Genomic DNA, 15,165 nt, shown 5'->3' with positions numbered 1-15,165 from the left:
GTGTTGGAGCTGCCGTGGGTGAAGCCTGGCTTTGTCCTGTGGGAAACAGTCTTTTACTCTGGCTCCTATCCAATTGAGGGGCACGCACGCACGCGCGCGCGCACGCACGCACGCACGCACGCACGCACGCACGCACGCACGCACGCACGCACGCACACACACACACACACACACACACACACACACACACACACACACACACACACACACACACACACACACACACACACACACAGCTCTGTCTGTGTAGTGCAGAATCATACCACCAAATGAAAAGGGTCCGATAAGCATCTCTATGAAAGGTTGGCTGCCTATTAGCCCTGGTATTAAACAAGCAGGTATTTCTTCTGTTTAGTAAACAGGGGTTGTTTAAACGTCATTACACAGGACGGCTTTGTGGAACAAATGGGTTGAGCTGCTGAGGTACATGCTGCAGTGGCTGCCATCACCACACATTTGGGCTAATCAGATGAAAGCGGATGAGATGTTAAGCCCTCCTTCAGATGAATGGGCTGGAGAGTGGTTGATGATGGGGTATGGTAATGAGCTCTCTGAGACGGCAGCATTTCACAGCAGAATTGGAAACTATGGTTACCAAACAAAACACTGACAAATGGAATGGTTTCTGATTTTAAAAGATGTGAAGCTACACACGGGAGAAGGCTGTTAAGGCAAACATCTGTGAACGCTAACCTGACGCAGTAAAAAAATGCACCAAAAAAATGAAGTAAGCTTTATGCGTGTGGACGCATCACACTTGTTTTGCTCGTGAAGTGATGAAATATGTATTGGTTCCAGCATAATCGGGTAGATTATATAGCTACAGTAATAATGCAGATATATACATTATATATACATAGTCAGAGGGGTATTGTAGAAATCTATGGCGCTGGCAGAAGGTGAATCTCAGCCAATAGGAGTAGAGGATCTGCCAGATTTCTTCCACCCTCCTCATAATATTGATCCTCCTCTCACATGAGTGAGCATGTCAGTAGGGTTGTGGTGGAGTTGTGTGCCTGGCTTACCTTTGCTGCCAGTGTTGACGTAGTACCTGCATCCCTCGGGTGACATGTAACATCTCCAGCCTTGGGGAAGAGGGACACTCTTAGTCTCATCCCCCGGTGCAGGGCTGGTGGCCGCTGGCTTCTGTCACAAACATACCACTTGTTTCACTACCAGATAATTCATATAAGCTGGGACTGTTTCCCAGTCTTGCTCATATAAATGGTGAGTACAAATATTAACTATTCATTGAGAAATGTTGATTTTGTTCAGTTTTTTTTACTGTAATTGATTTGCACACTTGATTAATATACATAATATTCCATACTACGTATCTGCATATCAAGGAGGGGTTGCATCAGCCTCTAATGTTCCCAATTAGCAGTGTCTGCTCATTTCTACCCATTTACAGTACAAAGTACTCCCACATTTCTAAAGCAGGCTGATTGCAGGCGCAGACACAGCTGTGTAGGAAAGATCTGTTTTAATTAGGAACAATGTCATAATTAATGTAATGATTCATTCAGGAAATATTGAACTGTGGCAAGGAATGGGACAGCTTGTTTGATTGTAGGAAGGGTTTCTTTGAACCCTTCATGTGGTTGTTGGTACACTGAGAAGACCCCACTGCTGAAAGAGACAAAATAAAGCCCCTTTGCACTCTGCAAACCCCCACCTAAACAAGCCTAATGGAACAAAATTAGAGCTCTTTGACAACACAGATCAGCTTTATGTTTATCGATGAGCAAAGGAAGCAAACAAAGAAAAGAACACCCCCCCTACAATTAAACTTGGGCAGGTTTGAAAATGCTGTGGCTTTGCTGCCTCTGGTACTGGGGGCCTTGAACGTGTGCAAGACATCATGAAATCAGCAGATTACCAAGGTGTTCTGGAGTGCAATGTTCAACCCAGGGTCCTAAAACTGTGTCTCTGTCAGTGGTGTAAAGTACTTAAGTAAAAATATTTTACGGTCCTATTTAAGTCGTTTTTTAGGGTATCTGTACTTAACTATTTATATTTTTGACAACTTTTACTTCACTACAATCCTAAAGAAAATGATGTACTTTTTACTCCATACATTTTCCCTGACAAAGTACTCATTACATTTTGAATGCTGAGCAGGACAGAAAACGGTCCAATTCACACACTTATCAAGAGAACATCCATAGTCATCTCTACTGCCTCTGATCTGGCGGACTCAGTAAACACAAATGCTTTGTTTGTAAAGGATGTCTGAGTGTTGAAGTGTGACCCTTGCTATCCGGAAATTTAAAAAACAAGAAAATTGTGTCGTATGGTTTGTTTAATATAAGGAGTTTTAAATTATTCATACTTTTACTTTTGATACTTCAGTATATTTAAAACCAAATACTTTTAGACTTTTCCTCAAGTAGTATTTTACTGGGTGACTTTCACTTTTACTTTTTTTATTAAGGTATCTTCACTTTTACTCCAGTATGACAATTGGGTACTTTTTCCTCCACTGGTCTTTGTTGAAGGTTGTGGGTCTTCTAGCAGAACAACAACCCCAACACAAATGAGAAAGCACCCAGGAATGGTTCAAGAATAAACACTGGACTCCTGCAGTGGCCAGCAATGAGTCCAGATGTGAATCCCATCATAAACCTATGGTGAGATCAGAAAACAGCAGTTGGTGAAAGGCATCACTCAAACATTGAACAATTGGAGCAGTTTGCAGCTGAAAAATGGGCCAAATTGCCATGTGCAGCAACCCCATTGATGATTACAATAAGTGTTTTTTTGCAGTTATGTTCGCCAAAGGCTGTTTAACCAAGTATTAGCTCCTGGGTGCCATTTATTTTGTTCATGCCATTTGTTGAAATATTCTTCTGCAATGTTGACAATACAATAAAAAAATGGTTCCATTTTAACTTATTTCAGAAGTTCAAGGGTTCCAATATATATTTGTCCACCACTGTACATGTTCCCTTGAAATCAAATCAAATCAAAGTTTATTTGTCACGTGCGCCGAATACAACAGGTGTAGTAGACCTTACAGTGAAATGCTTACTAACCAATGTGTGTTAGGTGTTAGGTGAAAAATAGGTAAGTAAAGAAATAAAACAACAGTAAAAAACAGGCTATGTTCAGTAGCGAGGCTATAAAAGTAGCGAGGCTACATACAGACACCGGTTAGTCTGGCTGATTGAGGTAGTATGTACATGTAGATATGGTTAAAGTGACTATGCATATATGATGAACAAAGAGTAGCAGTAGCGTAAAAGAGGGGTTGGCGGGTGGTGGGTGGTGGGACACAATGCAGATAGCCCGGTTAGCCAATGTGCGGGAACACTGGTTGGTCGGCCCAATTGAGGTAGTATGTACATGCATTTATAGTTAAAGTGACTATGCATATATGATAAACAGAGAGTAGCAGCAGCGTAAAAAGAGGGTTTGGGGGGGTTGGACAATGCAAATAGCACACAATGCACACAATGCAAATAGTCCGGGTAGCCATTTGATTACCTGTTCAGGAGTCTTATGGCTTGGGGGTAAAAACTGTTGAGAAGCCTTTTTGTCCTAGACTTGGCACTCCGGTACCGCTTGCCATGCGATAGTAGAGAGAACAGTCTATGACTGGGCTGGCTGGGGTCTTTGACAATTTTTAGGGCCTTCCTCTGACACCACCTGGTGTAGAGGTCCTGGGTGGCAGGCAGCTTAGCCCCAGTGATGTACTGGGCCGTACGCACTACCCTCTGTAGTGCCTTGCAGGCAGAGGCCGAGCAATTGCCGTACCAGGCAGTGACGCAACCAGTCAGGATGCTCTCGATGTTGCAGCTGTAGAACCTTTTGAGGATCTCAGGACCCATGCCAAATCTTTTTAGTTTCCTGAGGGGGAATAGGCTTTGTCGTGCCCTCTTCACGACTGTCTTGGTGTGTTTGAACCATTCTAGTTTGTTGTTGATGTGGACACCGAGGAACTTGAAGCTCTCAACCTGCTCCACTACAGCCCCGTCGATGAGAATTTTGGGCGTGCTCGGTCCTCCTTTTCCTGTAGTCCACAATCATCTCCTTAGTCTTGGCTACGTTGAGGGATAGGTTGTTATTCTGGCACCACCCGGCCAGCTCTCTGACCTCCTCCCTATATGCTGTCTCGTCGTTGTCTGTGATCAGGCCTACCAATGTTGTGTCGTCTGCAAACTTAATGATGGTGTTGGAGTCGTGCCTGGCCATGCAGTCATGAGTGAACAGGGAGTACAGGAGGGGACTGAGCACGCACCCCTGTGGAGCTCCAGTGTTGAGGATCAGCGTGGCAGATGTGTTGCTACCTACCCTCACCACCTGGGTGTGGCCCGTCAGGAAGTCCAGGATCCAGTTGCAGAGGGAGTTGTTAAGTCCCAGGTTCCTTCGCTTAGTGATGAGCTTTGAAGGTACTATGGTGTTGAACGCTGAGCTGTAGTCAATGAATAGCATTCTCACATAAGCAAACAACATCCGTTTCGATGTGCTGTTATTATTTAGAAGCTATTATTTTCGGCTCACAGTGCTTTCTTCAGGGCTTTCACAGTGCCTTCCCTTGGTTGGAGGGTGTTATTCACAATGATCCACTATCTGGATAAATAACAATAACAGCTTCTTGGACCTTATCAGCAGTTCCCAGAAGGCTCATACACACCCATAAAGTTCCTGGTCACATTGCGACTGCAGAATTTACTGCAGTGTACTTTACAAGGCAAAAGTCCTCTTTAATCTACAGGGATGGCCTGACCAACGATTCATTGTCATTAGCAACAGTGTGTTGCCCAGTCAAAGCTGTTTGCTGTATCTGACAGAGGGCCTGCTGAACTCTGCCTGTACCACTTCTAACATGGTGACTGGCTGCTAGTCACGACCCTACCCCAGATCCACTGAGGAGTGTGGGGACAGAGGGGGAGGAGAGGGGGAAAGGGAGGAGAGGAAGGGAAGGATATTAATGGAATGATAAAGCAGAGAGATCCCGCAGATATCTACACTCGTTTGATGTACAAGATAAAAGGGATTCCTTTCTGTCTCTCTTTCTGATATAAAGCACTGGGCTTGCAGTGAGCAGTTTGCAGTGAGTACAATACAAAGCGCCTCGTCTTCATTGACGAGCTATGCTGTGCTGCAGGAAACTCAGTCATTTATCATGAACTCATAAAATGCATTATCCTTCCTCAAACTCGCAATAAGGACATACTGTATGTGAGTACACTATGTCAGACAAATCATGAACATACTGTATCACCAAGGAGCACAATGTCCATTAGCTTAACATAAATCAGACTTTATACAAGTATAATGGCCACTACTAACCCTGACCTAATGCATCTTAGGCAGCATACCATCCTCTGAACCATGGAATAGCAGTGAACTGGTACTTTTTGCCGTAGACATGAATCGTTAACTAATTAATCCTCCCAGAGAGATGTAAATGACAGATTCTTATCTTGAGATTTGTATCATTTGTGATTTATCTCACTTCCCTGAGCTGTAGCGATTTCACATGTCCCCTGGCAAAAAACTGTTGAATAAAGCGGAACGGCGTCCAAGCTTTCAAAGAATTTAAAAGGACAAAATCCTCTGGATATCTCCTGCCAAATCCCACAATCCTCTGGGGTGGTGATCCCACTGCAACCCCTGGGAGGAGGCTCTTTATAGAGTATACTTGCATTGCTCCAGTATCCTCAGTTCACATTGAATACCAACAAAGCAACAGGACAGGCCCTCTCCCACCACTACAGAGGAGAGTCTGGGCTCTTGCTGTTAGCATGCCCTTCTGTGGCTTCATTGGTATGACTGGGAATGAATGAGAGCATTAACCCCACTTTGTGCTACCTGCAATAGGGGGATTATTATAGTGCAGCACCTGAAGCTGGTTAGAGACAGGGGTACTAAAGGAAGAGCCTGGCCTAGTGTTAAATCCTCACCGCTGACTGATTTTTTTTTCTCTGCATGTCAATGTATCTCTCTGCCTATTGTATCCATCCTACTTAGGGCCTATCTCTCTCACTCAGCGGTATGGCCCGGTGGACAAAGCCCTCTCACTGTCACTCCAGGAAGTCTTGGTGGTGCACCGAATGCCCTGTAACAGTTTTAAACTCCAAATTGCTTTCAACAGCAAATGACCATTCGCTAAGCTCCGCCACACAATTTTTAGCAACCAATCGCAGTGCGACAACTGTCGAGTCCGACACATTGGACAAGCTCACTTTCCAATTGTATGAAAGCCAGTGAGGGCTATGGCAAAAAATTAGTTATTTAAAAAAAAAAATGAAATAGCTTAATAATTGAACAGTGCAAAGGGAGTATTGTGATTCCTGAAGTGCAGAGTCTGTTGATGGAGTGTTTTTCGAATCCGAAATTATACTTTTGTTACATTGTATAACTTGTTTTCAAAAAATGTATGTTAGCTAGCTAAGTTAGCAATGTTTGGAATACAACTCTCATCTGCTGTCGAGATCAGGATACGATTTGAGAGCACTAGTTTGCTCCAGAAGTGGTTATAGCTTTGACTGCATGCTGAGTGAATTCAGCGCCACTCAGTGGTTAGCTACACTACAAACATTACCAGGTTCCCTTGAAGCAATTGTAATGACAGTCCACCACAACATAACCAAGAGTTAGTAAGGCGTAGTCTGTGTTTAACCCACTGAGGTAGGGTTTCATTTCATTATATATTATAAACAGTTTGAGAGGATTTCGCCAGTGGTTGAATGGGGAACTGGGCTTCTTGGCAAAATGTTGCCCGAGGTTGCAACAGTAACCAAAGGGGGCAGGGCTTAAAGAAAGGAAATTGGGAAATGTTCCAGAGAACGAGAGTGAGAGGAATAGATGAAATCCCACTGCAAATGTGGTACTTGTGCTAGTTTTGAGTCATCAGTCAATCGAGTTGATTGTCATTGTATGACCCTTTGTTTAGAATGTCTACATACTGAGGTGATTTCAAAAACACTGCATCTGCATTGATTCAACCTGCTACCTCAGGCTCTGCTATGCACATAATATCTTCCATTCTGTCCAATCAAATCAATTAAAATGAAGGCACTGTGGTGCTTGTTGTCAGTCACCCACATTTGTGTACATGTTAAATAATATATTGCAACAAAATGTTGCATTCAAGTTCAGTAAGGTAAGTGACTCTTAATCTGAAACACTCACAAAACAGTAGACTGAATGTAAATCGTTTTTACAGGATTTTCTCTGTGGCTCCAGGGCATGTACAGTACTAACTGTACTGTAAGTTTCAGTAATTATGAGAAAAGTCTTGTAAAACAACATACCGTAACTCCACACATGATAATGATAAAAAGGGGCGAACATGGACAAATCAGTGAGCCTTGTTTCTTACACAGGCTAATGAACGTGACAATAAACAATCCAGACTTCATTTAACAGGATCTGTTTTTTTCTTCCAAGGGAAACAGAGCCTTCCTGAAGACACAGAAGAAGAGGGAATTTGACTGAGCTAGGAGAGCAGGGTGGCTGAGGGACAGAGGGACATTTAAAACCAACAGTGAAGATCAAAGTGTTTTGGCAGGCCCCCCCCCACAGGGCACACATTGTGCTGCAGAAGAAGCGGGATATGAGAGCTATATCTGGACAGAGACAGACAGACCATGTCTAAGCAGAATAAAAATCCACCAAACTCAAAAGAATGAGAAATAAAATACAACTACATCCGACACAAAGGCTTGAACAGAGCCAACGAATCTCCTGTACCCATTCTGTCTGACTACCACAATTGTTCCACTGAAGCAACAGTGTTCCATTGAAGAAACTCATAAATGTCAAAAAATGTAACACCGCACATAAAGTACTGTCAAAAATGTCACTGATAACAGAGACGGATAATAATAGCATTAAAAACAAAGCCTTACCATGTTGGGCTGAGACTACGTCGTAAGGAAGCAAACAGCCAAATGAGAGAAGTGTCCGTTAACTAGTCACAGTGAACATTGAGTGGGACAAGGCTCTTTTAGAACCAGGAGGAGGAAACATTAGTCACACATATGGGTTCTCATTACTGGCCAGAGTGACCCGACACCCCGGGTCAAAGCTAAGACATGGAAGGAATGGACAGACACTAAACATCTTTCTACTCCGCCTCTTTTCTTTATTTACAAGATGAAGAATAAAACGGTCCAGGAAGAACCATCTTGTGGTATGAGACGTTTTCTATGAGTCTTTGTTAGTGTCCAGCAGATGTAAGGGTCTGGAAGCCTGTTCCCAGATGCATCCAGGGTCCTGCTCCATGGCAGGCCACACAATGGCCAACACTGTGAGACAGAGCTGTGAGGCACTCGCAGGCAACAAGGCCCGTTTTGTGTTGGTCCGTCCCTCCATTTATTATAAATCAAATTGACCCTGTGTGAAGTGTGTTCGAGCTGCCACACTTCCCTCTGATACTGACTGATTGTGACTGACTATCTCTAAGATGGCATGCAGCCGGCCAGGCTACATCATCTGGCAGCTGGCTAGACAGAGATCTAAATGAAAAAGCGATAAAAACCAGAGAAGACAGCAGACACATTTTCAATCTTTAGAAACCCAACTTTCAAGCGGAGTCGTCCTGTTCAACATCAAGTTCATTTACAGCCAGGATGTCTGACGTCCTGGCTGTAAATGATGTCCTTAAGAGCTCATCAAGGCCATGGGGGACTATTTGTGTGGAATATGTTTTTATGGCCTACTAATTTTGTCCTTCTCACAATCACTCAGCTTAATGCAAATCAGAACAAAGGCTTACATTACCTATAAGACACAGAACTCATACTCAGCATTAAGTTATCAAAGCCTGTTACAGTAGTATATCTGGTACGCAATGTGCACTATAGGGACGGCTTCATGATGAGATTCTTGAGATAATGTCTGAAACGAACACGTTGTCCTCTTGCGTTTTGAATATGAGTTAGAAGAACACATAAGCTCACACTAAACGTTCCATAAATGAGGACACAGTGTTTCTTGTTGACTGAACTTGTTGACAAGTGGCAAAGCACCGTTTATTAGCTCCAGAGCATACTGGAGCATCATTGACCGACTTCAATGGAGTGTTTCATGTTATCAAACAATCTTCACTGAAGGAGCAGCAAGAATTCAATGTTGGTTCTCTCGTCTGATATGAGGGGTATAAAACACAAACATGCGCCTACAGCAGCTGTGGAGTATCTGTATCTGATCAGTTAATGAGTGGATCAGACTGATCAGTTAATGGAGTTAATGAGTTGATCAGACTGATCAGTTAATGAGTTCATGAGTTGATCAGCCTGCAGAGCATAATAGTCCCTTTTCAGATTGCTCAACTTTCAAATACACTTCATATACTGTACCTTTGATCACTATTGCAAAGTGTACTGTATATACACATAGGTACATCACGTGTGTGTGCATGCATGCGTGTGCGGAGGAGGCCTTCTAGTCAGGCAGGCCCTATTACTGTACATTTTGAAATGAAAGACGACAGGTTTGAAAGGCTTGCTTATTGTCATCGACATCTTCTACTAGAAAAGCTTTTCACACCAGAATGTGATTGATGTGGCTACGTTACGAACAAGGAGTTGCTTAAGCTCAGTAAGTAAGCACCCTCTTGTGGAAGATAACGGTGAAACAAGCAGTGTAATGCTTTCACTCATACAGAATGAAAAGCAATAGCCTTTAGAATATTTGATTTGACCATTTAAAATCCATAAAATGTTACACCAAGCAACAGATACATAAATAAACACAGTATCTGACATCTCAATACATGATCTGTAATTCTTAAAATTGAATTACGTTTGTCACCCCAAAGCACAATATTCAGTGTCCAACAACTTGAACTACAATGTCTTATTTGATCGTTCTCAGTTTATGTATGTATTCATTAATTTGTTATCCCATACATTCATTGTGTAAGGACACCTTGTGTGTGAATATTAAGTTCAAAGCCCTTGCAGACTAGGCTATCCTGCTGTCCATTGTAACGGTACTCGTCCTCGTCTGATGACGAGTATGAAAGATCGGACCAATGTGCAGCGTGGTAAGTGTCCATTTTAATGAAATCCAACTGAACATGAACACTGAATGACAAAACAGAATGAACGAGACTGAAACAGTTCTGTATGGAAAAAACACAGACACAGAAAACAACTACCCACAACCCATAGTGGGAAACAGGCTACCTAAGTATGATTCTCAATCAGAGCCAACGATCGACAGCTGCCTCTGATTGAGAACCATACCAGGCCAAACACAGAAATACAAAACCTAGACTACAAAACCTAGAATGCCACCCCAACTCACGCCCTGACCAAACCAAAATAGAGACATAACAAAGGAACTAAGTTCAGGGCGTGACAGTCTGTCTAATGGAACACTTCTTAAACACTACACTACACCCGATATGTTTAAAAGCAATGATAGTTCATGTTGACAATTCTAATAGCACTTACAGATTGAACTTGTGACATGAGGTTTTGTTTCTCCGCGAACAGAAAAACCATCTTCTCCTCCAGTTCCTTTCTCTTGGCCTCTGCCTTTGCCAGGTCCTCCTTACATGTGATGAAGTCCTCCATCTTCTCCACCTCCTTTTCACTATCTGCACTCTTCAGAAGGGGCTTGATCTTGAAGTACAGCTTCATCCATGGACAGCTTCATCCATGAATAAGAGGAGGTTGTATTGCAGAATGAACACACAATCTCTGAAAAAGAGGTCATTGTAATGCCATATTATTGACCAGTTCTAATGTTCTAAGCATGTACTTTCTTTTAAAGGTAAGGATACAAATAGTTCAATTGATGGGTTGTCTTACTTCTTTATAGCCAGCTGAGAAAATTATTTTCTCATGAGGTACCCACGGCACAATGCTTGAGTGCCTGTCACCAGAGAGGCCAGTTTTTCATCTCGCAACTCCTCAAGAGTGTCCAGCAGACAGGCTTTAAAAAAGACCTGCAATAACATGGCTTACTGAGACACAGATGCTGTTGATATACTGTATGTGTATATACAGTGCCCTCTGTAATTATTGGGACAGTGACACTTTTTCTTAGAAGTGTTAAGAAACATATTATATTCTTATTTACAGTAAAAGTGACTCCAAAATTACATAATACATTATTTACCATTTATTTCTATTGGGCACAAAATAATCTGAAACACAACCAAAACAAACAGCAAATGCATCCAACAAATTGTACAGTCACAAGCTTGATGTAGTCATTGAATGCTAGAAATATGGGACCAAATACCTCACTTTTGACTACTTTAATACGCGTATAAGTGAATTTGTCCCAATACTTTTGGTCCCCTAACATAGGGGAGACTAAGTACAAAAAGTGCTGTAATTTCTCAATTATTTCAAATCGAGAGTTTTGGAGTACAGAGCCAAAATAAGAAAATGCTTGACTGTCCCAATAATTACGGAGGGCACTGTATAAACACCATGTGAAAATCAGCAGAGATGAACTGTTATGTGGTTTTGCTAATTGGATCCTCTCCTTGGTATGTCCAAACTTATATTGTGTGTGATCAATCAAGTTCAATCAAGTTTATTTTATATAGCCCTTCGTACATCAGCTAATATCTCGAAGTGCTGTACAGAAACCCAGCCTAAAACCCCAAACAGCAAGCAATGCAGGTGTAGAAGCACGGTGGCTAGGAAAAACTCCCTAGAAAGGCCAAAACCTAGGAAGAAACCTAGAGAGGAACCAGGCTATGAGGGGTGGCCAGTCCTCTTCTGGCTGTGCCGGGTGGAGATTATAACAGAACATGGCCAAGATGTTCAAAATGTTCATAAATGACAAGCATGGTCAAATAATAATCAGGAATAAATGTCAGTTGGCTTTTCATAGCCGATAATTAAGAGTTGAAAACAGCAGGTCTGGGACAGGTAGGGGTTCCATAACCGCAGGCAGAACAGTTGAAACTGGGACAGCAGCAAGGCCAGGTGGACTGGGGATAGCAAGGAGTCATCATGCCCAGTAGTCCTGGCGTATGGTCCTAGGGCTCAGTTCCTCCGAGAGAGAGAAAGAAAGAGAGAAGGAGAGAATTAGAGAGAGCATACTTAAATTCACACAGGACACTGGATAAGACAGGAGAAGTACTCCATATATAACCAACTGGCCCTAGCCCCCCGACACAAACTACTGCAGCATAAATACTGGAGGCTGAGACAGGAGGGGTCAGGAGACACTGTGGCCCCATCCGATGATACCCCCGGACAGGGCCAAACAGGAAGGATATAACCCCACCCACTTTGCCAAAGCACAGCCCCCGCACCACTAGAGGGATATCTTCAACCACCAACTTACAATCCTGAGACAAGGCCGAGTATAGCCCACAAAGATCTCCACCACAGCACAAACCAAGGGGGGGCGCCAACCCAGACAGGAAGATCACGTCAGTAACTCAACCCACTCAAGTGACGCACCCCTCCTAGGGACGGCATGAAAGAGCACCAGTAAGCCAGTGACTCAACCTCTGTAATAGGGTTAGAGGTAGAGAATCCCAGTGGAGGGGAACCGGCCAGGCAGAGACAGCAAGGGTGGTTCGTTGCTCCAGAGCCTTTCCGTTCACCTTCACACTCCTGGGCCAGACTACACTCAATCATATGACCTACTGAAGAGATAAGTCTTCAGTAATGACTTAAAGGTTGAGACCGAGTCTGCGTCTCTCACATGGGTAGGCAGACCATTCCATAAAAATGGAGATCTATAGGAGAAAGCCCTGCCTCCAGCTGTTTGCTTAGAAATTCTAGGGACAATTAGGAGGCCTGCGTCTTGTGACCGTAGCGTACGTGTAGGTATGTACGGCAGGACCAACTCGGAAAGATAGGTAGGAGCAAGCCCATGTAACGCTTTATAGGTTAACAGTAAAACCTTGAAATCAGCCCTTGCCTTAACAGGAAGCCAGTGTAGGGAAGCTAGCACTGGAGTAATATGATCAAATTTCTTGGTTCTAGTCAGGATTCTAGCAGCCGTATTTAGCACTAATTGAAGTTTATTTAGTGCTTTATCCGGGTAGCCGGAAAGTAGAGCATTGCAGTAGTCTAACCTAGAAGTAACAAATGCATGAATTAATTTTTCTACATCATTTTTGGACAGAACATTTCTGATTTTTGCAATGTTACGTAGATGGAAAAAAGCTGTCCTTGAAACAGTCTTGATATGTTTGTCAAAAGAGAGATCAGGGTCAAGAGTAACGCCGAGGTCCTTCACAGTTTTATTTGAGACGACTTTACAACCATCAAGTTTAATTGTCAGATTTAACAGATGATCTCTTTGTTTCTTGGGACCTAGAACAAGCATCTCTGTTTTGTCCGAGTTTAAAAGTAGAACGTTTTCAGCCATCCACTTCCTTATGTCTGAAACACAGGCTTCTAGCGAGGGCAATTTTGGGGCTTCACCATGTTTCATTGAAATGTACAGCTGTGTGTCATCCGCATAGCAGTGAAAGTTAACATTATGTTTTCGAATAACATCCCCGAATAACATGATCGAGATCAATTGATCCACGAAGCTTCTCTGAAGCTTTCTTGCCATCGATGAACTGTCCTTCTGGGATAGCACTGGCATTCAATATTCTGTATCTGTCAGATTACAGAAGACGCAATGGCAGGCATAAGAGATTATTTAATAACTACCAAATTAATCTTGTGGTAGTTAAATTTTGAGAATAAAGGTTTACCTCTGCTTGAAGTCAGCATATATAATCCTGCTTGGGAACCCCTTCCTGCAGATTATCACACGACTTCCGCCGAAGTTGGCCCCTCTCCTTGTTCGGGCGGCGTTCGGCAGTCGACGTCATCGACTTTCTAGCCATCGCCGCTCCATTTTTCATTTATCCATTTGTTTTGTCTTGTTCCCTGCACACCTGGTTTTCATTCCCCAATCACACATGTATTTATTCCTCTGTTCCCCCTCATGTCTTTGTGTGAGATTGTTAACATAGCTGCATTTAAGGTTGCTTAATGATGTTTTAAATACATTTTAGAAAGATAAGTATAAAGAAATTAACTTACATCAAAGACTTCAAACCCAGCGATGTCCAACACTCCTATATAGAATTGTCTTGCGGGGCCTCCCGAGTGGCGCAGTGGTCTAGGGCACTGCATCGCAGCGCTAGCTGTGCCACCAGAGACTCTGGGTTTGCGCCCAGGCTCTGTCGCAGCCGGCCGCGACCGGGAGGTCCGTGGGGCAACGCACAATTGGCCTAGCGTCGTCCGGGTTAGGGAGGATTTGGCCGGTAGGGATATCCTTGTCTCATCGCGCACCAGCGACTCCTGTGGCGGGCCACCAGCGACTCCTGTGGCGCGCAGTGCGCACTAACCAAGGTAGCCAGGTGCACGGTGTTTCCTCCGACACATTGGTGCGGCTGGCTTCCGGGTTGGAGGCGCGCTGTGTTAAGAAGCAGTGCGGCTTGGTTGGGTTGTGTTTCGGAGGACGCATGGCTTTCGACCTTTGTCTCTCCCGAGCCCGTACGGGAGTTGTAGCGATGAGACAAGATAGTAATTACTAACAATTGGATACCACGAAATTGGGGAGAAAAGGGGGTAAAAAAAAAAAATGAATTGTCTTGCCTGCTTCGTATCGAGCATCTCGTTTATTCTGATGACCATCCATAAGAACATCTTCTCATAGGTGGACTTTGGAAGATTTCCCTTCACTGGAACTAAGGGCCTATACTGAACCATGAAAAACAGCCCTAGACCATTATTCCTCCTCCACCAAACTTTACAGTTGCCACTATGCATTGGGGCAGGTAGCGTTCCCGTGGCATCCGCCAAACCCAGATTAGTCCATCGGACTGCCAGAGAACACGTTTCCACTGCTCCAGAGTCCAATGGCGGCGAGCTTTACACCATTCCAGCTGACGCTTGGCATTGCGCATGGTGATCTTAGGCTTGTCTATGGCTGCTCGGCCATGGAAACCCATTTCATGAAGCTCCTGACAAACAGTTCTTGTGATGAAATTACTTCCAGAGGCAGTTTGGAACTCGGTAGTGAGTGTTGCAACCGAGGACAGACAATTTTTACGCGCTTCAGCACTTGGCGGTCCCTTTCTTTGTGGCCTACCACTTTGCGGTCGTTGCTCCTAGACGTTTCCACTTCACAATAACAGCACTTACAGTTAACCGGGGCAGCTCTAGCAGGGCAGACATTTTACAAACTGACTTGTTACAAAGGTGGCATCCTATGATGGTG

The 15,165-nt window shown here is 43.6% G+C and overlaps 1 protein-coding gene across 1 annotated transcript in view; it reads right to left on the bottom strand.

Annotated features, from left to right (window-relative positions):
- The window catches only part of LOC139564762 (growth arrest-specific protein 7-like), a 36,498-nt gene extending 28,618 nt beyond the window's left edge, over positions 1-7,880 (bottom strand). The window contains exons 1-2 of the mRNA XM_071384554.1: positions 7,863-7,880; positions 1,026-1,146 (exon numbers count right to left, since the gene is read on the bottom strand). Of these exons, the coding sequence (XP_071240655.1) occupies positions 1,026-1,146; positions 7,863-7,865 (124 nt within the window). The 5' untranslated portion in view covers positions 7,866-7,880. The remainder of the gene's footprint in view (positions 1-1,025; positions 1,147-7,862) is intronic.
- Between the last annotated feature and the right edge of the window lie 7,285 nt (positions 7,881-15,165).

This window comes from Salvelinus alpinus, chromosome 36, assembly GCF_045679555.1.
Source record: "Salvelinus alpinus chromosome 36, SLU_Salpinus.1, whole genome shotgun sequence".
NCBI classification, from domain to species: Eukaryota; Metazoa; Chordata; class Actinopteri; order Salmoniformes; family Salmonidae; genus Salvelinus; species Salvelinus alpinus.
This window is presented reverse-complemented; position numbering and strand designations above follow the sequence as displayed.